The 24,726-nt window shown below is 39.0% G+C and overlaps 2 protein-coding genes across 2 annotated transcripts in view; one reads left to right on the top strand and one right to left on the bottom strand.

Moving 5' to 3' along the window:
* CFAP61 (cilia and flagella associated protein 61) overlaps window positions 1–403 on the bottom strand; it is a 134,129-nt gene extending 133,726 nt beyond the window's left edge. Inside the window, exon 1 of the mRNA XM_042464382.1 lies at window positions 269–403. The gene's annotated coding sequence lies outside the window, so the exon portion shown is untranslated. The remainder of the gene's footprint in view (window positions 1–268) is intronic.
* On the top strand, window positions 372–22,510 carry CRNKL1 (crooked neck pre-mRNA splicing factor 1). Its single transcript, XM_042463731.1, is given in 19 exon segments — window positions 372–490; window positions 4,301–4,453; window positions 4,986–5,077; window positions 5,188–5,346; window positions 6,079–6,245; window positions 8,113–8,291; window positions 10,621–10,791; window positions 12,036–12,227; window positions 13,433–13,492; window positions 16,240–16,320; window positions 17,317–17,556; window positions 18,482–18,587; window positions 20,786–20,788; window positions 21,602–21,667; window positions 21,670–21,733; window positions 21,735–21,840; window positions 22,351–22,390; window positions 22,393–22,461; window positions 22,464–22,510. Coding segments are annotated over 19 exon segments (2,109 nt in total). The 5' UTR covers window positions 372–376.
* Window positions 22,511–24,726: the final 2,216 nt, after the last annotated feature.

Below are 24,726 nucleotides of genomic sequence, written 5' to 3'. Positions count from 1 at the left end.
CTGCCAAAATAAAGCTGCTTGGGGTCTCTTTGGAGGTATGCTATTTACATGATGCATGGGTCCTAAGAGTCCGGAAGCTGCACCAAAGCTGCACTCCAGTGCTTAGGAATGGAGTGTGGCTTTGGTGCGACCTCCGGACTCTTAGGACCCATGCATCATTTAAATAGCATACCTCCAAAGAGACCCCAAGCAGCTTTATTTTGGCAGTCTGTAACAGGCCTGGGTTTGCAATAGGGCCCCCAGGGCTAGGGCTGGGAGGAGGACTCACCTGCAGCTCCTCTGGGCGACCTCTTCTTGCCTTCCTAGAGTGGAGGAGGCCCAGGCGCTTGGGCGTTGCCTAGGCGACGAGGGAGGCCCAGCCCCTCGGCCGCGGGGGATGCTGGGAGGTGCGAGGTCTCGGAGGGGGCGGGGCTTGGGAGACTGGGTCAGGAGCGCTGACAAAATGGCGTCTACGGCGGCCGGCAAGCAAAGGATTCCTAAAGTGGCGAAGGTGAGGAAAGGGGCTGGGGAAATAACCCGGTTTGGCACCAATTTAACTCTTTTTCTGGCTCAAGGCTATGGAATTCTGGGAGTTGGAGTTTGTTTATGGGGCCCAGAGCGGAATTCCCAGAATTCCACAGCACTAAGGCATGGTAGTTAAAAGTGGTGTCAGCCTAGAAGATTAATTCTGCAGTTCCACTGCACTGTTTTGGTACAGAATGTCCAAGTGGCCTTTTAGACCATGATTATATCATTCACATACAATGTATTGTTAATGTCCTGTTTGCAAGAGAGATGGATGGAGATAATCTCACACTGTCTAGAACAGGGGTTCCCAAACTCTGGCCTTCCAGGTGTTTCGGACTTCAGTTCCCAGAATCCCAGACCACTAAGGCTTCTGGGAGCAGAGTTTGAGAATCATTGTTCTAGAAGAAATTGGTAGTAATATATATATATATATAGGAGCAGAAGAAGAGTGCTAAGTTAATGGCAGAGTTATCATGATAATGTATTATATTCATTATGAAAGACTACCTATTAAATATATACAGTTATTGTTTATTTTATTGGTTTATGTTACCAATATTTTTGCATAAGTACTACTGTTATATCCAGTTTATTTTAGCTTGGGTGTTAAGAAGCATTCAGTCACAACTGGAAGGAAGTTAGGATGAGATGGATTGTATTCATTGAAGCAGACAAGTGTATACAGTAATATGAAGTAGGATTTATTGGTGTAATTGTTTTAAGTTGTATATATAAGATAATAAATGTTTAAAAGTTTGATTTTTACCACTATCTTCATAGATGCTGTCAATTAGATTTGATTATTAATCTATCAGATTGTAAGGCTGAGTGCAGGGAAATGTCTCATTAACAATTTGTAAGCCACTATGATAGCCTTTTGGCTGAAGAGCAGGGTATATATCTTGTACTTTTTGTGTTTTGTTCTGCTCTATTCTGTATTGTTTTATTGTTTATGACTTATTTCAATAATAAAAAATAGTACAAATTAATTGCTCATTTTATGGGAAACATTTAGCAGCAGGAAAAATTAGCAGCTGCAGCAGCAAGATTGATCAACAAATGCTATTGATAAAAACGTGCTGTACATTTGTTTTTTACTCATATTGTAAGCTTGTTTGGTCCCAGTATTGACAGGATGGTGGGATACTGAATAAGCAAATAAAAAGTGATAAATGAAAAAGCTTTTTCCTCTAGCATCTAGAATGTCACTTCTCTAAAAAAAATGAACAGGTTGCAACTTCAAAGCATTGAATGAAAAGAATTCTGGAACCAGAAGTGTCATTATCTAGCAATACCTTCGTTTCCCTGTTAATATCCTGGGGTTAGGATCATGTAAATCACTATGGACAGAAGGCTGATCAGGGTCTTTTGACGTATTTCTATATGATTTGCCATACGTCAGCATAGGTTTCTAATTTACAATTGTGGCAGTGGCAACAGGAAGATTACTTTGCCTACCCTAATGAAGTTAAGATGATGACGAAAGCTGGGTGGTGGGATTTTTGTAGGAAATTACTGCTGACCTCAGTTCTGACACTGACAAATTGTTGATCTGACCCATGTGCCCAGAGGTACTGTGGCCCTATACAGACAGCCAAAATAAAGCTGCTTCGAGTCACTTTGGAGGTATGGTGTTTCAATGATGCGTGCGTCTTAAGAGTCTGGAAGCTGCACCAAAACTGCACTCCAGTCCTTAGGACTGGAACGTGGCTTTGGTGCGGCTTCTGGACTCTTAGGATGCATGTATCATTGAAACACCATACCTCAAAAGTGACTCGAAGCAGCTTTATTTTGGCTGTGTGTATCAGGCCTGTGTTTCCATTCATTCTACTTGATGTTTGTCTGCTAAACTGTCAGTTTTGTATCTGGCTTCACTTGGTGAACTTGAGGGTCTAACAAAAAGTGTGAGTTCTATCCTACCCAATATGGATTACTTGGTATAACAATGATTTTGTCATATTGAGGAGGGAGCTTGTTTTCTGCTGCTCCAGAGACTAGGGCCCGGAGCAATGGATGCAAGCTGCAGGAAAAGAGATTCCACCTCAACATTAGGAGGAACTTACTGACAGTAAGGGCTGTTCGACAGTGGAACAAACTCCCTCAATGGAGTGTGGTGGAGTCTCCTTCCTTAGAGGTCTTCAAACAGAGGCTGGACGGCCGGCCATCTGTCAGAGATGCTTTGATTTAGATTTCCTGCATGGCAGGGGGTTGGACTGGATGACCCTTGTGATCTCTTCCAACTCTGATTCTACGATTTGACTATGGAATATTGTAACTGAAAGCAACTACTGGTAGTAAAAAAATTAGCCTTCTTCGTTTCTTATTATTTCAAAGCAAATTGTTTTATTAAATCCTGAAAAAACTGCAGTTTTGGTTTATACCCCACATTTTTCTATCGTCTTTTGTAGTATGCTTTTAAAGCTTTTTTTTTTAAAGACATCACACACATACCTGTATGTTTCACAACAAAAAGCAACTCGAAACCTTGCCTCATTGAGGAGGTTAATGTTGTGCTGTATTTCGGAAGGTTTCTGACAGATATCCCATTGTGGAGAAAGGCAAGATATAAATCCTTGAAAGAATTTAAAAAATAAAATAAATATCTTCCAAAGTATTTCCAATATTATGTATCACTCTTATGAGTTTCTGCTGTAAAAGCAGAGAAGCAAGCAAGTATAAATGTCCTATATATTACTTGTGCAGTGGTCCTAATAAATAATTATGTTGCCAAAAATCCTCTGTATTTCCCAAGTTTTTCATATATATTTTTCTTTAAAAAGAGTATTTTCAATAATTATAGTGAAAATAATTATAAATTCTTTTCAGACGACCAAATTGTACTCATGGATAACAATAGATTGACATATTTGCAATGGTGGCCATCTTGGCTACATTATTTTATTTAAAACAATTTCAAATGATTTAAAACATAGGCCCGGTACATACGGGCCCTTTGTGACACCTTTGTCACATGCTAGGATTGTCTGGGGGGGCAGAGCGCCCACACACCCCACAACCCTAGCACATGACAAGGGCGTAACAATGGTGTCGCCCTGTATACATGGCACTGCCATTGTTGCATAAGCGCCTGGCAACACTTACACAACCAGTGCACCACGGTTTGGCGGCTGCGGATTCCCTCTGGTGGAAAAATGGGCTGCCCTTTTTGTGTGGTCTGTACCGCGCCATAGCAGAATAAAAATCAGTACGTACAGTAACTCTATTAAAAGACCCTACTGCAATCATAAGTTAATCACCACATACCATTCTAAACAAAACAATCTTTGGCAGCTGGTGGAAAAGGACAGAGGGGGAACCACCTTAGCCTCCTGTGGGAGAGTTTCACAGGCTGTGAGCAGCGACTGAAAAGGCCCTCACATCATGACATATATGAGCCACACATGAGACAGAATACTGTGGGTTGTCTTCAACTTTTTTTTATGAAAGCAAATTACATCATCCATATATCCTTACTACCCAGTTTGCTGTAGTATACATTTTTTCATGCATTGTATTCCAGGATTAAACTATTGAGACCCTACCTGAGTGTATATATGTTAGAAAAATAATTTATGTACCCCATCTGCATCCGTGGAGTATCAATATTGATGAAATTGACAAGTAAATTTCTTTCCCTAAGTTTGTCAATCTGTTTGCAGTTCATTCCAGTTAATCAACCAAGTACTTTCCTAGCAGCTTCACATTTTTCAGTGAACCTGCTTTTTAGGGTGGTACAATTATTATGCACTGAGTTTCAAAATTGTTAACAGTTGTTGGTCCCCTGCCTCCTCAGGTAAAGAACAAAGCTCCAGCAGAAGTACAGATCACAGCAGAGCAGCTCTTAAGAGAAGCAAAGGAGAGAGAACTTGAGCTTCTTCCCCCACCCCCTCAGCAGAAGATCACAGATGAAGAAGAACTAAATGATTATAAGCTTCGCAAAAGAAAAGTAGGTACATATATTACTCCAAAGCTGTTGAATATCTGGTATCATTTATTTGATCTTGCTTCACAGTTTCATAGAGTACACACACATTAACCTTTAATATTCTCTGTTGTTGTTAGCAAAACAATATATTCCTTTCTAAAAGATTTCTGTGTGGGCTTTGATGACCCTCTAAAGAAAAGTTCCATATATGTGGAAGAGATATTTCATAGCTCCACTAGCTCCTAAGAAAGCCTCTTTATATCAATTGACATTCCTTAGATTTCTTGGGGAACACAATTGCCTATAAAGTAAGTGGAATCTTCTTAAATAGTATCTTTCAGATGTAGCTAATATTATTGTAAAACTGTTCTGAGCTTGCCACATCATTATATATGGGTTACTTGTTTTAATACTTTTTATATGGGGACTAAAAAAGCACCAAAAATAGACTATGTACACAGATTGCGTATTGATCTTTTTGTTGTTGTTATGCAATGAAGTTGCTGTTGTTCTAAAAAGAGTTTTAAAAGTTAGACTCTTACTGTTTTCATAGACCTTTGAAGATAACATAAGAAAAAATCGGACAGTTATCAGTAACTGGATCAAGTACGCACAATGGGAGGAAAGCCTAAAAGAAATACAAAGGTAACTATTTCCCTTTATTAAACCTAATTTGCTGTATAAATAACTAATAGTGGACATTTCTTTAAGATTTGAATTTCAAATGCATTAATTTCAACTCTGTTTTCTTTAAGGGCTCGCTCCATTTACGAACGTGCTCTAGATGTGGATTACCGAAATGTCACGCTTTGGCTGAAGTATGCCGAGATGGAAATGAAGAACCGCCAAGTTAATCATGCTAGAAATATCTGGGATCGTGCTATCACGACTTTACCAAGAGTCAACCAGTTCTGGTAATCTAAGCATATTTTGCCACTGTTCAAATAGCAGTAAGCCAAAATAAATGTATCTGTCTTCAGGTGTACTTAAGCTTCTGTTTCTGATATTTCTCACTTAAAATATATATTTGGAAAATATGTGATTTCTCTACCTTAAATACCAGGAAAATCAGTGATTTCATCCATGCAGCTACTCCCTCTAGATCAGTTATTTCACATTGTTACTGTGCTCATAGCTGCTTTGCCTGTTCATTGCCAGTCTTGTGTGGAAGAGCTTCTCTATACTTAGCTAGATTGATCTTCAGGCAGTAGACATGTATGCCAGCCTGGGGAGCATTTTCCCCCCCCGAACCCTATCCATTTTGCTAGAACTTGACTGAACTTGTACCTTGCTGGTCTACCCTTCAAGAGTCCAGGAATACATCCATGTTATGATGAGTTGGCAAAACAGGACTTTGTGGTGATGAATTACTTTAAAAAGGGTTATCACAATTTCTTTCATGGTACTTGATTGATTGCTTCAACTTGGAGATTACTAGAATCTAAAACACAAATCTGGGCCTTGTTTGCTACATAACAAATGTGAAAACATTCCAGATCCAAGTGCCACTAGTAATTAAATACTTTTACTGGAGCTCAAATTAATTTACATATGATTTTTTTTTTTGCGGTAAATTTTTTGTGTAAAATTATTTATTCAGTTGGATGACAGAACTAATCTTTCTTTTGTTGCTTTTATTTATACAGGTACAAATATACTTACATGGAAGAGATGTTGGGAAATGTTGCTGGGGCCCGCCAGGTGTTTGAGCGCTGGATGGAGTGGCAGCCAGAGGAACAATCCTGGCATTCCTTCATTAACTTTGAGCTGAGATACAAGGAAGTGGACAGAGCACGTGCTATTTATGAAAGATATATCCTTTTAAAGATGATATAGTGTCAGCCTCATGATTGGGCCATGCTTTGCACATCTTACTTTATTCACATTTTTCTTTTCAGCAATGCTTAAAAGTAGACTCTTTTGAGCAACTTGCCTATTTCCTAGTATAGGAAACAGAAATTAGATGCCAGGGACGAAAACGTCAGCCATGCTGTCTCACTGACTTGTTCTACCATCTCTTTAAAAAAGGTGTTTTCGATAATCATGTGTGTCCCCACTTTTGATATGAAATAACATAGGTTTATCATAACAAAAAGAACAAGGTTCTTAGCACTTTTAAAAAGGATATGCCAGCAGCATGATTCTGTGTTGAATTAGGTACATCTTGACTGGGGCCAGACTACATAATGTTTAGTCAGTCAGATATACTAATTGATCAAAATGCCGTCACCAATTCTGTTTGGGATGCCTTTGATTTTGAAGATCCTGTTTAAAAGTCTTGATTCTTTTGGGCATAAAAGCAATAAAATAATAGGAAGCCTTTTGAAACAGTGAATAGTTGTTGAAAATTTACTGTAATTATAACACGGATAGAATCAATTATCCATGTGTACAGTCAGACTTTCCTGTGAGTTTAGGCCCAGTACAAACTAGCGCTTTGCGCTGGCCTGGGACCAATTTTAGAGCTCTAGGGCTGGGTGTGCATACGCGCCCAACCCTACTTTCGGCACCCATATGCCATTTTGCCACACCCCCATCCACATGGGGCACACGATGATGACGCTCAGGTGTCTGAGTGCCCAAATGGCACTCGCCAGAAGCATCATCACCATAGCTCATGACCACCATTATAACACCCTTAAAAAGCTGCCTAGAGCAGCTCCTTTTTAGGGAGTGCGTCAGTGAGACTGACTGGTGCATGTGACTGGCGCAGCACCGATAAGGGGCAACAATGGGTGGCATGGAGCCGCTCATCTGTATCCCACCTTACTTAAACTTCATTTGTACAAAAATGTTGGAAAGTGCATAGAGAAATGTATGCAGGGTATATTTGCTTCTGAGATGCTATCAGCTTGATTGATTTAAGTTAATTTTTTAAAATAGAAATACTTTTATTCTTTTTGTTTCTACTCTGTCAAATCTCTGCTATTGAACCTGATGTGCTTTGTTTTCCCATGAAAAGGTAGGGCTATTGTGTGATCTCTGGAGGTGTGTGTATGACCAGGCTGTCTAAAACAGACTTCCTCACTTCATCTTCCCTAATGCAGTCCCTTCAGATGTCTGAAAATGCTAATTAAATAGTTGAGGGACTTTGCTGAAGGGGTAGTGCTGGGTGGAAGAGGACAGGCAGAATTACATACGAAAGGAAGATGCTGGATCCAAAGCAGTTGTGGAAATCACACTGTATAACAAAGGAATAGTGGGAACCCTGGCTTGATGGCTATGCATATCAGGCTTTATTTTCATGTTTCATTTTCTAGTTTGTGAAGTAAACAAACAATAGTGTACAAAGTAAACAAACGATAGAGCAAAGGTTTTCACTGTAGGCAGGAGTGATCAGGTAATATTCACCATGGTGCTGCATGTACCTGATTAATGTGCGTGTTGTGTTACCTCCCAAAAAGTGGTCTTCATATATTACACAGGTATAGCACAATGTTTCTGTTTTAATTATATAGCAACATCCTATAGAATCCTGGGGTTTCCAGTGTGTTGCAGGGTGTTTAACATTCTCAGTCAAAGAGCTCCTCAAGCACCTCACCAAGCTACAAGGGTTCCTTGGGATGTTGGCATGGCAGAACTGTCTTTTTACTGACTTTGTAGCATGCATTAGTTGTATATTGTTCTTCAGTAGTTAATGAAATGATATACTTTGTATGACATTCCTTAATGCCTTCCACTTGTCATTGTGCATCCTGACGTGAAGAACTGGATCAAGTATGCCCGTTTTGAAGAAAAGCATAGTTATTTCGCCCATGCAAGAAAAGTTTTTGAGAGAGCAGTGGAATTTTTTGGAGAAGAACATATGAATGAACATCTGTATGTAGCTTTTGCAAAATTTGAAGAGAACCAGAAAGAGGTATCATCTTGTCTTCTAGCAAAATGCAAGCTACTGTATATTCCTAGCTGATTCTGCAAAATCTTTATTTGCCTTTTTATGATTGATTTGAGGTTCCCTGAGCCAAACAATCCAGCCCTTTGTGCTTCAGCTTGTTCTTTATAGGTGTGTTAGCTACTGTTGCAGGATACATTTGATGTTCTGACATTTGATGTGGAAAAGTTGAGATGACTTATTTTCATACTTTTCCTCTTTGTGTAGTAAATTTCACTTGTAGACATGCATCAACAGTATTTTACCTCTGAGTTAGTGAAACCCAAGATTCTTAATTTTATGAGAAAACATTTTTCTCCCCCGCACCAAGATTCTCAGAGGAAGAAAATAGCAGTTTGAGGGGGCTGGAGAGAAAAGTGAGTAGACTTAATAGCAGACACTTGAAAAGGACCCCCAAGACAGATTGTAAAATGTGGACAGGATTGTATAAGTGAAGGCCATCCTTCAAATAATCTGGTCTCAATCCCCTTAGGCCTTTAAAAATTAAGAGCAGTACTTTGAAATGTCCTCAGAAATTTACTAGCACATGGTGCAGCTATTCCAGAATTAGAGGTATATTTTCAGACTTCCCACCCCCAACCTACATGGTGGCCACATTATTTTTTTATCAACTAGATTTTAAAAACTATTTTCAAAAGCAGCCTCATGTAAAATGCATAGCAGTACTCCAGTATGGAGATAATTAAGACCAGGTCCTACTACTGCCAATAGATTATAAATGGTAGGAAAGTCAGAGCTTTTAAATGGCACTCCTGACCACATCTGCTACCTGATGTGTGCCAGACAGTGATAAGTTGTGGTACTCTCACAAGCTGTGAACATCTAGTTTTATGAAGGGAGTGAGTGGGCTTTCATCAAGGAGCATTTCACATCACTGTCCAAGCCTGGCATCTTCCCACACCATAGCACCTCTTGTCTTTTCCTCAGTTAAGTTTTAGATTTCCCCTCCCTCATCCATTGTAGTATTACTGCCAGAGAAATGGTACCACGTATGCGCAAGTGGTTCTGCTGCCTCAGCTGGAAAATAATTGTAGAGGGAGTAGAGAACAGCCCTGTGGTAGAATACATGGCTGTTGGGTGACAGTTCATGTACTTTAAAATGCTTTTTTAAGACTGTGAATTCAAAAAGTTTAAAATACTTGATAAAATCTCTTCCACTGGAGGTAAATGTACTTCAGAATATTGAGTCATGCCAAATTGTGTATATACTTAAATTTCCCTTTAGTTTGTTAAGTCCAGTTATAAGAGATCTTTTTAAAAAAACAACAAGATTTCCTTGTTTTGTGCACTGTGGATTTTAAAACTATAATTCACTGAAAACCAATATCTAAGGCTACTTAGCCTGTTTTAAGCCAAGATTGCTCTTAAATTAGTATTTACTATTCCGGCTATAGTTTTTCAGCTCATTATTTTGATAGATACCCAAGATTTGAATGTTAGAAGTCAGACCTCTTGATATTAGTGGAACAGACTTCCAACTAATTTATTATTATGGCCTACACCGCACAAGTAGAGCTTCCTACTTGTGTTAAAATTTGAGATACAAACACTGAGCAAAAATACAGTAGTATTGTAACAGTCTTAGGCTGATGGTCATCTGGTTGTGTATCTTGCCATCAGTTCAGCTTTACTCTGAAAGGTGGCCAAAGGCTTTGAGTTTTGCAAACAATAGATTAATTAGCTTAGGGATGTAGCTATATTCCACAAATGAGTAGATATAATTTTGTGTCCACTTGTGACTATGAATTATTTCCATGTTCTCCTTGCTGGTTGAGAAAACAAATATGTCTGCAGTTCTCATCCAGCATTCACATGCTCCAGGGTGTTTGAGGAATTTCATAAGCACTGAAATACCTGGGGATTTTTAATGCAAAAATAATTGAGAGTGGGTTTGTACAAAAAGGCATTCTTTTGCACAAAAAGCACTGTGTCCATTTTTTGTGAATCAGTCCCCTGCGGTTATCTGAATATAGTGCATTTTGAGTAAACCTTTTTTATGCAAAAAGATTTCTCACACAGAAACACATTCAAGATAGCTACATCACAACTGGATTACCCAAGTGTCAGCAAACTCATTTTTCAGCCAAGAAAGTATTCTTTCCAACCTTATGAATGATTTGAAATTAGTTCATTAGTCCATCTAACCTTATGCTTGTTATAATTACATCTCAGACAAATGTTTCTTCTAGCATCTTCACCTACATTTAATTTTTATCATATCCCCAGAGTGTGTTTTAGGAGAAATTTAACAAGCAGATTTCCTTTACTTTATAAACTTTTGCTTTCCCCCCTCTAGTTTGAACGAGTGAGAGTAATCTACAAGTATGCCCTGGACAGGATCCCAAAACATGAGGCTCAAGAACTCTTCAAAAATTACACCATTTTTGAGAAGAAGTTTGGAGATCGGAGAGGAATTGAGGATATTATTGTTAGCAAGAGGAGATTCCAATATGAAGAAGAAGTAAAAGTGAGTGCACTGGCTGAACTATCGAAGCTGGAGAAGACTCAGCCTCCTTACCTTTTGTGGAAGTTCTCTAAGTTACTGTTTTAATACCACCATCTCCCGTTAGTATTGCTCCTACAGTTTGAGCATGTACGAATGTCATTGAGGAGAATTACAGCCAGGAGTGTATGTATGACAGAATTCCACAGAAACACAGAATTTTAAGAGGATACCAGTTTGCAGGATTTTTACACAGTTATAAGCAAAGTTCCAGGTTAACAGAAAATACAGTGTGCCCACATTATACGTGGCTGCGCCTTACGCAGCTTTCAGCATACACTGAAAGCCACACCAGAAGGAGGCTCTGCTCATCCTGGAAGGGATAAAGGAGTGTGTGCCTGTGGCGCGCGCCACGCCGCACCACCCCACCCCACCCCACACCACCGCGTGCACGAGCCCCATTCATTCTAATGGGGCTAGAGCATACGCAGAATTCCCCTTACGCGGGGGTGGGGTGGGTCCAGAATGGATCCCTGCATAAGGGAAGGGACCACGGTCCTTGTGACAAGAAAAGTTGAATTCTTAAAACTCTATGCCATATTCTCTTACAGTATTTGTTTTCTTTGTTTATTTTGCAGATTTTATTCTGTTATGCCAGTTCTGTGGCTAGTTTTATTTCATTGAGGTAATTTTAGGGGTGGCAGTTATATAAAGCACAAATGATTCTGACCTTTGTAAATGTTAACAAGCGTAGTCATTTGAGTGTTAGGCTATGAAGACCAGGGTTCAATTCCCTGCTTGCCCATGAAACTCACTGGGTGGCCTTGGGCAAGTCACATACTCCCAGCCTCAGGGGAAGGCAGTGGCAAACCTCTGAACAATACTTGCCAAGAAAACCCCATGCTGGTTCGCCTTAGGATCATCATAGGCCATATACGAGTTGAAGTCACATAACAACAACAGTCAAAATACATAAAAAATTGTTTTTACAACTATCCAGGATAGAAACACTACTTTTTTTAAAAAAAAATTAAAAGTTGCTACAACACCCTCAGAATGTAAGAATTGGCAGCATGTTTGTTGCAATTGCCACACTATTAGTAGAATCCTTTCCTGGGTGCTCACAGTGACATTTAGATATAAGAGTATTCATTATATTCAATACTAAATTACAACAAGACTTCTAGTTTTTTTAAACACCTGGCATTTTCCTAGGGCTAGCAGGCTCTACTTATACTTCTGAAACTCTTCTCCATCTTTCTTGAAAGGCTAATCCACATAACTATGATGCCTGGTTTGATTACCTGCGGCTTGTGGAAAGTGATGCAGATCCTGATGTTGTACGTGAAGTTTATGAAAGAGCCATTGCCAATGTCCCACCAATCCAAGAAAAGAGACACTGGAAGAGATACATCTATCTGTGGATTAATTATGCACTTTATGAAGAGCTAGAGGCAAAGGTAAAACAAGTACTTCCTGAATCTTGTCTTTTCGTTCACCTGATAGGTTACAAAATGGTCTAGGAAATAAAACAACATTTCAGATAGGTTCTCACTTTGAATTTAAAATTTGCAATTCATTGCTACTACCTTGCATCTGCATGGAATTTAGTTAATTTGAATGGGTGTGTAAAATTGAGGAAAACCACAGGTAAGGCAGTTACCTTAATAGGCATTGCATTCCACAGTAACAGTCAAAACAAAGAGCTATACAGCAATAATTTGACACTATTAAAAATGCACACATAAAGGGGTCTATGTGTAGTTGTTGAAGGAAAAGAATGTATAGTTAGATATACAGTGGTACCCCGGGATACGAATTGATCGCGTTACGAAATTTCCGGGATACGAAAAAAATAGATAGGAAAAAACTGTTCCGGGTTTACGGTGTTTTTTCGGGGTACGAATGTTTTTTTCGGCGCGAAATTCAAACCGCAAAGCGCGGCTAGCGGCTTTCCAGCGCTAGCCGCTAGCCTTTTCGGGTTGCGAAATTACTCGGGTTACGAACGGAGCCGCGGAACGAATTAATTTCGTAACCCGAGGGACTACTGTATATGAATATATGTGGATTTTATACCATCCAGCACTGGCGCACACCTGCTGGGAGCTTACTTACAGAAGAAAGAACATTCAGGGTGAAAAAGCCCTCCCTTCCTTAAATGTTAACAGTGTAGTCGCCCAGTCGGTTTCCCTGAGGAGCAAGTGTCAGGAGCACCATCCTATATCTGAGGAAAACCATCAGTTGGGTTACTTCCAGTCTTGCCTGAGTTGCTGGGATTATCTGAGGACAAACTGAGCGCATTTGCAGGCTAAGGAAGAAGATAAAAAAAGATACCAGTGCCACAAGAAGTAATATGGCTTTAAAGCAAAGAGCAGTTTCTGAGATGTTTCCAATATTCATTCTCACTTAATTGTATTTTACATTTTGAACTCCTCATCAAAAACTTCCCCAACTAGGAAGAAAAAGTGGATAACCTGGGCCAGAGAGAGAGAGAGAATAGAGACTGGAAAATGTAAAGTCTTATGTTTTCAAATGTGGAAGACAAATGTAAATAGTGTAACTAATATAGGAAATGAGATGATATTTTTCTTGGGGCATTTTTAAAATTATAATTGACTGTGAGGCTTTGTTTTAACTATATAACATGGATTTTCTTGCTTCTCAGGATCCAGAGCGAACAAGGCAAGTGTATCAAGCATGCGTTGAACTCATTCCTCACAAAAAGGTACTATGTGTATACCATATCTATGTTCAGTAGTTAATAGTTTTGTAATGGTGCATTGTTATAACTGACATTTAGTAATGCTGTTCAAGCAGTAATCTGTTCGTGTTTGCTTACTTGTTTATACTGTTAGTAATTATACTCTTCCCCTTAATGTCCTTCCACTTCTAATGGCTCCACTAGCTGCTTTGATGTGTGTAATCTCTTGCCACTGGGAAGCATGCATATATATATATATATAACCACCATGGAAGGAGCTACTTGGATGTGTCTTCACAGAAAGTAACCTTGACCTTAAAATGAAAAGTAAGGAAGCAAAAGAATACATTGATATGATCCACAATTTAATATCAGTCTAAAGAAGAAGGGAGAAGTGTAAGTGATTATATGTGGCAGGGAAGAACCTCTTTCAAATTAACCTCTTCCATGAAGTCATGGAGGCTTGGGATACATTCACCTATTCTAGTCTTGACTCCTTTTTTCTAGCATAGTGGTTTCTTGCTATCCTCTGGGGTTTGGTTCCAGGAAACTCTCTCTCTCTCTCACACACACACACACAATGTGGATACCAAAATCTGTGGACGCACAAGTCTTCTTACATATAATGGCATGGAAAATTATACCCCTTATATAAAATGGCAAAATTAAGGTTTGCTTTTTGGAATGTATTTTTTTAATACTTTGAAGCAGTGGGCGGTTGAATCCATGCATACCAAATCCGTGGATATGGAGGCCGGACTGTATGGGAACAGTACTGTATATAGTTGACTATAAGTTGGCCTCATATATAAGACGAGGTCAACTTTTAGGGTCAAAATTGTTGATTTTTATATGATCCATGGATAGGTTGAGGGTCAGACTTAAGGAGGCAGCCCATCTGGGAAGAAGCCTTTTCCCAGAGGCAGTCCATCTGGGAGGAGTCGGGGGGGGGGGGGGGGACCTAATTTTTAGGCCAATTTTTTACCTAAATTTTGCAGCTTTTTCACAAATATATACTTTAATTTTGGTGTGTGGATTATTGGTGTATTATGTGTGGAATATTTTTCATACTTTGAGAGAAAACTTAACATATGATGATGGGAGTGATAAATATGATTATAAATCAACAAGTAACATCAGAAGATAAAATGTTAACCATATATACTAATTCCAGTTCTATTTGGTGACACTTGTCTAGAGCACCTTCCATCTGGAAATAGTCTAGACAAGCCACATTCAAGTGAACAGGAACTACACAGGAGCACATTAATTAATGTGAACACAGTGTTCATTTCAAGTGGAAGTTGTGTGAAAGAAATAGCCTCTAGATCAGACCTGCACAACTTGACAGCAGGTAGGGACCAACATTTAAATATGCTAACCCTCTTTTGACCACAGATGGATTTTCATTAAATATTAATTGATGAATAATTAATATTATTAATATGAATTCTATCCTATGGCAGAGGAGCTTTGTTTGTCCTCCTCCTCCACCCAGACTGGGTGACCGAGGAACCAGGGGTGGGCATTTGCCTGTCCTCTTCCTCCGCCTGTCCTCCTCAGCAGAATGCTGGGCCAAGGAGGATCTTTGAGGGGCAAGCATTTGCCTGTCCTCCTCCTCCACTTGGCCTTCTTCTTGGGAGAAATCCAAGCAGTGGAGGAGCCTTGAAGTCATTCCACATCCTTGTGCGCCACTTGAAATCCTTTTGCTGGCCACATGCACCCCTTAGTTCTGTATGTTGTGCAGGCCTGCTCTAGATGGTGCCCTAAGCTTTTAAATGAAAGTTTTCATGTTATAGGAAAGGAGTCACAACGTGTAAATGATTTCATATTTGGAAGGTCCCTGTGAATAAACCAATAAATGTGCTTAACTGTGTGCCTTCCCCAAAATACAAAATGTTGATTGAAACACTGTATTCCACACTCTGGGACTGGCCACAATCTGAAAAATGAGAGTTGCTGTCATATGTCCTTTTTGTGCAAGAGTGGGGAACCTTTTTCACTCCACATGTTTTGCACCACTTCTTCCACAATAACTAACAATTGGCCATACTAGGTGGGGCTCATGGGAGAAGTTATCATCTGAGCATGTTAACATTTGAAGGTCTAAAGCAGGGGTAGGCAACCTTTTTGAGCCAGGGGCCGGGTTGCTGTCCCTCAGACAACTGGGGGGGGGGCCGAACTCAAAATGGCGCCCGGAGTGGCGCGGAAGTTGCGGCGGGGGTGGCAATTGGTGGCAGGACCGGGCTGGGGCCGGTCCCAAGGCCTCGCCGGGCCGGATCCAGCCCGCGGACCATAGGTTGCCGACCCCTGGTCTAAAGGTTCCTTATCCTACCTTAGTTCTTCTAGAATCAATGAAATACATAAATATTGGCTCTGATTCAACTAAACTGGTTTTATAACTAAACCCTTGTTAGAACCATTTAAAGCTGCAATAGAAGAGCTAGCAGATTATTTGTACCATCACTTTTGATGAGACATAGCCTAAACCTTTGCATGTAAAGCATGCTTTCCTTTGAGGATACAGGATTACTAAAGTCAAAAACAGCAACATACAAAAGATGTAATTCCCAGTGCATTTTGAAAAAAAATATTGTCAAAGATAGTTTTTAATCTTGCTTAATAAAAATTGATTGGGACAAGCTTCCTGCTACAGCACATCGAAACAGAAACTGTATTGCTGCTTCAGTCTTGACTTTTAAAGCTGCATTGTTCTTTTAGCAAAAACCGCATTATTTTAGCAAAACCTTTTTATTGCTTCTCCCTTTCAGTTTACATTTGCCAAAATGTGGCTGTTGTATGCTCAATTTGAAATAAGACAGAAGAATCTACAATTTGCAAGACGAGCACTGGTAAATATGATAACGTTATTATTCAAATTACCTCCCTTGTGTTGGAGAGAAGGTGATCAAACTGGTTTTATCTGCTATCTCTTCGAATATAAAATGGATATTTTTAAACTATGGGTTGCATTAATATATTAAGAGATAGATAAAATAGAAGCTGTGATCTTTCACATAACCGTGTTACTCCAGGTCTGTGGTTTCATAACTGGTTTTAGACAGTTGCATATTTGTGATATGACTGGCTAGTAAGTAGAGGTGAAGATTCTGATTTCTTCATTCTTTATCAGAGACCAATGTTATAATTCTTTTGCTAGCTGTATGTTAGATTAGATATCCTTCTACAGTTATTATTTGCATTTGTTCCCAGGTAGGAACTGATCTGCCATGTTGGTGGCTTGGCTTCTAAGCTGAATGGGAGGTTCAGGTCACTTTCTTCCTGACAAATTGACTTAGACTATAAGATTGCTCCATCCTTATTATACTTCTTTAACCAAGTTCTGGTAAGAAGATTTAAAACAGCAAACAAAAATACTTAGGTCTGATCAGCACTGGAATCACAGAAGGTTAAATGATAAGACTTTTGTCACAGTTGGATTTAGTGTTACCATACCACTCTGATCTCTGACCACCTGTTTCTGTGCAATATCTTGATTTTCTTCTTTTTCCTGCACATTTTTATGACTGGGTCTGTTTGTTTTTTAAATAACCCACTCTATGCCCAGCAGGACCAGGATTCCTATTATCGCTCTGTCTATAGGCATTTCTCATTAGCCAAGATAAATCAACGTTGCTGTTAGGCTATGGTAATTTAAAGTATCATGGACCAGTTTATCACATGAAAATGTTAATGCCAAAAATGGGAGTAAGAATCAAATGTTAGCAACCAACTCATTGCAATTTTTTAAAGTCCCCCTCCCAACATGTTTCCCTTTAAAGATCTAGCCATGTGCTCTGTCTCCAAAAAAAAAAGTCTTAACAAATGTCCTGCTCTCTTCCTTACAGGGAACATCCATAGGTAAATGCCCAAAGAACAAGTTATTTAAAGGATACATTGAACTAGAGCTGCAACTACGAGAATTTGATCGTTGCCGGAAATTATATGAGAAGTTTCTTGAGTTTGCACCAGAAAACTGCACATCATGGATCAAATTTGCTGAATTAGAAACCATTCTTGGTGATATTGACAGGGCCAGGGCAATATATGAATTGGCTATTGGCCAACCACGATTAGACATGCCAGAGGTAAGACTACTTCTACAGAACTGCTATGCTCTGTAGTGTGTTTGACTCATAAGGAGAGAATATGCTATACAGAAGTAATACATGGAGTTAAAATTGAAGATGAGTGTAACACATTTTACTAAAAGAGAACAGTTTGTTTGAGCCATTCTCATTAAACAATAGTCTATATTCATTGAGTTTTAAATTGACCTGCTGATCATTTTATTATGTATTTTAATGTGTGTGCAAAGCCTATTTGACTAATGAGTATTATACATCAAAGCCAGCATGAACACACACGAGTGTTTCTTCGTGCAGATCAGTTATAGCATAGGGAAGACTACTTATGACTCAAAAGATGTGTGTTATCTCATAATTTATACACATTCTCTTTTCCAGGTCTAGCTTGACAAACTTAGCAGACTTGTATATTATTTGTCTGTCCCAGCCACTATAAATAGAGAAATAATACCTTTAATACAGTGTCAGATGGTTCAGTGTAGCAAGATCAGATCAGATAATGGATATTCAAAAGAAATAAACCTTCCATCTTCTGGCATCTAAGTGAGCAGTATCCATCAACACAATATTGGTCATACCTTCCCCTCCATCAGCTGCAGGGCATTTAATATATGTTTTAAAGCTTTTGCATCTCATATTAGTAAATGAAGGAAACATATGGGGACAAGATCTCGGGGAGGTCAATGAAATCTTTTACAACATATTAGAATTACACTTAACTATAAGTGCTCAAATACTCTGAAAATCACTTCTGCCTGAGCACCATCAAAGTTCCTTAAAATCCAATAGGTTACTGAAAGGTCCAAATTGGAAAGAAATACTTCAATTTTTGTGTCCCATAGTACTGCAGCTATATCTTCAGATGCCCTTACTGGATCAAGCAAACATTTACAAATCTTAATTGATCTATCTTCCCTTCCCTTAGGTTCTTTGGAAATCCTACATTGACTTTGAAATTGAACAAGAAGAATATGAGAACACAAGAAATCTTTATCGACGATTGCTTCAGCGAACACAGCATGTCAAGGTATGTGCTTGGTTGGATAAAGTTAGATGTGCTGCAGTGGCACAAATTACTGTGTTTTGGCATTTGAATAGACCCAGAAGAAAAGGCAGCAAGAATGTAATTAAGGTCCATATGAATGAGCTGTTTCAGCCTCTAGAGCCAGAATCTGTCCTAAGAAAAATTTGCCAACATATATGGGGGTAGAAAAGATTAGTCAAGTTCCATAGGAAAGAAAACCCCAGAAATTGTAACCATTGGACCACTACTTAAATCTCCCATGCAAGCTGGGTGGTGCTCAAGATTTTACAACAAAGACTTATACCATATACGGAGAAAGGAATGCCAGACCTTTACACTGAATCCAGAAAAGGCAGAGGCACTAAAACATTGGCTACTGGGGCTCAGCAAAGAATTTCTGAAGAAAGCCTGTGCTTTATAGATTACAGCTTTGACTGTGTAGATCATCAAAACCTATGGATCACTCTAACAGAAATGGATGAACCATAGCATTTGATTATCATGATGCGTAACCAATATTCAGAACAAGAACCCACTATCTAGACAGATACAGAAGAACAGAATGGTTTTCAGTTGAGAAGGGGGGATTTTATCATCCTATCAGTTTAATTTAAGATTAGAACATATCATACAGAAAATGGGAGTGGAAAAGTATTGGAAGAAATACCAATTTGTTATATAGATACACCATATTACTAGCAGAAGTTAGCAAACACTTGGAATGGCTACTAATGACAGTTAAGGAAGAAAGCCCAAAAGTAAGTTTGACTATAGAAAACAAAATAAGCACCACAGAAGATTAACATAATTTTAAAGTGAGAGAGGAAGACAATCAGAATGGGAGATTCTGATCAAGAATCACAAGATGGAAGAGCACTGTGAAAGAACTAGGTAAGATTATATAATATATATATTATATATATATAATATATAGAATATATATTATTGATACGATCGTCAGTCTTCCATGCCACAGAAAGCCACAGGCCTGAGTTTGCAAGACCGGTTGTGATGTTACTAATAGTCTCTTGGGCGGGTTACAGACCACCCCGCGGGTAGGTCCGTGGGGAGCCGGAGCCTTCAGACAGCGCGGTTCCCCGCGACCGAAAAGAAGCTCCAAAATGGAGCTTCTTTTTGAGTCGCTTTGTGACGTAGCGAGTGTGCCGGGGCGCACGCGCTACGTCATAAAGGCTGCGACACGTACGGACGCTCAGCGGCCGATGCGTAAAGATGGCGGCGCCGTAGAACAGGGCGCCGCATCTTGTACGTATTCAATACGTACTGGGTTAGGGGGGCGGAAGCACCACCCTTCACCTAGTATGTATGTATACGTACATTTGGCGGTCTGTACCCCGCCTTGGTCTCTCATTCATAGGGTTTCCATAGGTCAAAGCTGACTTGATTACACGTAACAAGCTTGCAATTAATAGACGTTTGCTTAGTATATGAGTGGGTTTATTAAAGCAAATCAACATTAAATTGCTTTGCTGTTGCCTTCAAGGTGCCCTGACTTACAGAGTCTATATTGTAGGGTTTCTGGCACAGTTTGTTCAGAGAAGGTTTACCATTACCTTCCTCTGAGGCTAAAAGTGTGATTACCCAAGGTCACCCAGTGGTCTTCCCTGGCAGTAAGATTGGAATCCTGGCCTCCCATATTTAGTCCAGTGCTTAAACCACTGAATCATGCTGGCTCTCTATGCTTGCTACATAATACCAATCTTAAGAGTGTAAATGCAAGGGTATGAAATAGAAGTCGAGGAATGTTATCAGTCCCTTTCACAGTACCTATGTGCTGCTATTACTATTACTACTAACTACTATAATAAAATAATAGTAAATGGGACATCTTGCTTGATGTTTTGTAAGAGTGGGAGCCTACTGTGCAGGGAGACATCTTAGGTAGTGCCCCATTGTGCATCATTGCAGTTCACTAATATGTTTCTGCATCATGTCAGCAATGTAGCTTCAGATGTTAAAATTACACATAACATAATAAAGTTTATCCTGCCCATGATGCATGATCCGGTTAAAGTGCTTCAGGTATTCATTTTAGATACACTAAATAGTATATACAATACAGTAAATAATTGACATGGAATGACACTCTGTGCAAGCATAGGTAGAGATTTACATTATAGGAAGAAATTCAGCTTCGTAACTTTTTACTTCTCTAAAGTAGGGATTCTCCTTGAAGATCATCTGCAGGGTGTCTGTCTCTATCCAGAAACTCACAACTGTGTGTCAAACTGCTGGCCAATGAAGAAATGTTGCAACGACCTGTACTGGGAATATTGTTGTTATTGTTCTATGCTTTCAAGTCATTTCTGAGTTATAGTGACCTTGTCCTAGACAAACCTATCATGGGGCAAGATTTATTCAGAAGAGTTTTGCCATTGCCTTCCCCCAAGGCTGAAGCATGTGACTTGACCATTGCTTCAGAGTAAGGAACGGCAAAACCACATCGTCTCAATAAAACTATGAAATTCATATTGCCACCTATGTCAACAGGCAACTTAAGGCACATGCCGAAACATACATATCTTGTTCCTCTTTCTTACTTTAAATGCACTGAAAAGGTTTGTTTGTAAGATCCCAATTGTGGTCTTCATTGTTCCTTTCCTAATATCAAAATATTTTAAAGACCATTAAATAATTTATTTCAAAATTATTTAAACTACTTGCACTGGTTGCTCACTTCCATAAGATCAATGAGTTTACAAATGGGTTGGAAAAGGACATGTAAGTTGGGAATGAAAGGGAACTCAAGTAAAATGACAAAAGAAAAAATAAAACAGAGTAGAGTTAAAAGATAGCAGTAAGGAATAGAATTTGATAAATGATTGGGAAATAAGGGGGGGGGCAAAATACCTCAGTGAAATACCATGTAATGCGAAATACGTTAATGGTTTGGAGAGGAAACAACCAAACCAGAATTATTTTGCCCCAGCCTTTTGCTCTGACCCTTCCCTTCATTTATTTACATACATCTTATATGAATTGTTTCTTTTGCTTAGGTGTGAGATCATTTTGCCCAGTTTGAGCTCTCAGCAGGGAAAGATGACAGTTTAACACGATGCCGACAAGTATATGAGAGGCCAATAAAACAATGAGAAATTGTGAGGAGAAAGAGGAGAGGCTTATGCTTCTGGAATCCGAGAAACTTTGAAGAGGAGTTTGGAACAGAATCAAACAAAGAGCGAGTGGAGAAACTGATGCCAGAGAAGGTCAAGAAGAGGCGAAAACTTCAAGCTGAAGATGGGGTGAGAAGGCAGGCTAGACCATGGATTTGTATTTATGATTACTTTATGCAATATTTTGAGTCAGGAAGCATAGTAGTGTCAAAAAAGTAACCAAGGACTTAAAATACATGGTTTCTTGCTAATCCTCACTCTTTTGATTCAAACATACTTGCTATCAATACACACGAGACTAGTTTATGCACCAGCAAAATCTAGTAGTAAAGCTTTTTGTGGATGGTGCTATTCTGGGCGGGTTGGTGTGTTGCAATTATTTATTGATTGTTTTATTACAGTTTCAACCACAAGCTCTGAAAGTGGTATCCAATAAATATGAAATACCACTAGGACAAATAATCATGGCCTAACAAAGAGTTAATAAAAAACTCCCTGCAGTTGCACCAGATAAAGCCTAAGTTTTTCAATAGGTAGCTGTGAATAAGGCATTGTGTAGAAACATGAGTACAAAAATGTCTAACAAAACAGAGAAAACTTTACTGCTAGTTCTCAGTATGTTCACTCTTCTCTTTGTAGTCTGATGCCGGCTGGGAAGAATACTACGATTACATCTTCCCTGAGATGCTGCCAATCAGCCCAACCTCAAACTACTTGCAATGGCTAAACTGTGGAAAAAGCAGCAAGATGACGTGCAGAAACAGATCCAGACAAGGATGTTGATGAGAGCAGCCCCTAAATAACCTTTGAATTTCTATGTTCATTTGTATAGAACTTTTTTGCTAGAATAAATTAAAATTCAAAAAATGTTGGATGTTTCAAATGTGGGATGAATGTGTGTACCAGCTTGAATCATCAGTAAAAACAAGCATTTCTTTTGCTTTCAGCTGATTTTAAAGGATAAGAAGCCATGAGAAAAGCTTGTAATCTTTACGTCTATAATTTCAGTTTGATAATATTCCGGTTAGTAAATAAAACTCAGCACCTGTGTTCAGCTCATGGCAAAGTAAGCAAACATTTTCCACCAGTTGAGAGCCTTACTCTTTGTCTCAGTTACTCAAATTGTCAGAGCTACAGTGTGGGACAAGCAAGGCTGAGAAAAGCAAAGATCGCAAGGGGGAACCACATCTTAATACCACATATAGAAGCAGTTTCAGTTCTGAATTCCACTGGCAATATTTCTGTGTTTTGTGCCCCTTTAGTACCACAAGAATAGGAATTGGGAATTCATCTAGGGCTGAAACAAGGTAGCCCCAAGGGAACTGGTTCACATGCAATTTATGTACCTCACCTTAAATGCATCTCCATTCTTTTAAAAAGCTTAAACACTGTTTTTCATCTTACCTTTTTACAGCTAATTAAAACTTCTCTGATGGACAGGTACAGCACATATTAAGAGAGGCCATGTTCTTGCTTCAACTGTACAACACAACTTTCTATCTTGCCAAGAGTCGTTGTAGAATTTGTAGTAACAGGATGGGTGTACCCTTTGACTCTTGAGGAGTGCAGGAAAATGTACACATAGAGCAGTAGAGGTTCTAAAGCAGGATCCTGATAAGTTGGCTTTCATTAAAAAGGGTGTTGGCAGGCAAACTTTGTAGTAAAATGGATTGCTATACTATTATGAAATTCCTGAATCAGAAAGCAGGCCTGGGCCATGAGGGAAAGCAGTTCTCTTCCCTCTGAGGGAAGAGAATCCAACCTCATATATCCCCTTGCAGTTCCAAAAACATTCCAGTTTTCTTCCCTTGAACATCACCTTCCAAAGATCTTATATCAGTATTCTCAACCTATGCCACCAGATACATGACTTATTTCGTTGATCTACACTTGATCTGTATAGTGAAAGGAAAGTGTTTATTTTGTATAGTTTTTCATAGAACCATCTGCTCAAATAAAACTAGTGATCCCAGCGTTGGATCTTAGGTTCTTAATTTTGGGGAGGTATTTTAGATTACCAAAAGAAAGGAAAACCTGACAGTTTTGTATGTGGAGTTTGATAGAGAACAGCAATCTTCCCGTTACAACCTCTTAGAAGCATGAGAGTAAGTCTGTATCAAAAACTGTGAAGAGAATATGTAAATAATGTATGCTGAAGTCTCAATAATGGCTAGTTTCTGGTACTAAAAAATTAGGAGCATTGTAATCTTGCTTTTATGTTTAAGACAACCAGAATATGTCTCAAATGAAAGTGCATAGAATTTGTTAATCACAGAGTTCAGATTCTCTTGCCATAAGATGCAATTGCTTACATACAAAATTTTCCTGGAAATAAGACATGAAGCATGGCCTAAATCCAACTGCTATTTCCAACATTAAACTCGCTACTGAGATTTACATAAAAGACTTTTTAGTAACCATGAAGCCAGCTTTGACCGGCCGCAATCCAACAGGACACCCTCTTACAACAGCCTTGCTCAGGTCTTGGAACTCACAGCTGTGTTTGCCTTGAATCTATCACATCCAATTTGGTCTTCCTCTTTTTGTAACTTCCCCTCTTATTTGTTCTAAGTTATGTTGTCTTATGGTATGTACAAAGTACAACAGTCTCAGTGCAATCATATGGACTTCTAGGAAGAGTTCAGGCTTCATTTGCTCATGACACATTTATTTGTTTTTTTAGCAGCACGGGGTATCTATCTAACTCTCCTACAGCACATTTTAAATAAGACAATCTGATTTACCATTCCATAACTGATTCAGTGGGTCTACACTTGCTGGAACTAGCAGTTGTATTTAGGCCAATGGTAACTAAGTAGTGTGGCAAATGAGTGAGCAGGTTGACTATGGGAAATCATCTAAGACTAGCACTCTTGTACTTACAATCATGCTTTATTTAAAATAAAGTTTAATCCTGGAAAAGGCCAAAGTGTCTTTGCTAACCTTTCTGACATGGGCAAAGCCAACTTATTCCAATCTAAATATAGATCAACTGAAATTAATGGGACTTGTTAG

This window comes from Sceloporus undulatus, chromosome 4 (genome assembly GCF_019175285.1).
Source record: "Sceloporus undulatus isolate JIND9_A2432 ecotype Alabama chromosome 4, SceUnd_v1.1, whole genome shotgun sequence".
In the NCBI taxonomy this organism is placed as follows: domain Eukaryota; kingdom Metazoa; phylum Chordata; class Lepidosauria; order Squamata; family Phrynosomatidae; genus Sceloporus; species Sceloporus undulatus.
The sequence above is the reverse complement of the archived record's forward strand: the minus strand, read 5'-3'. Positions and strand labels throughout refer to the sequence as shown.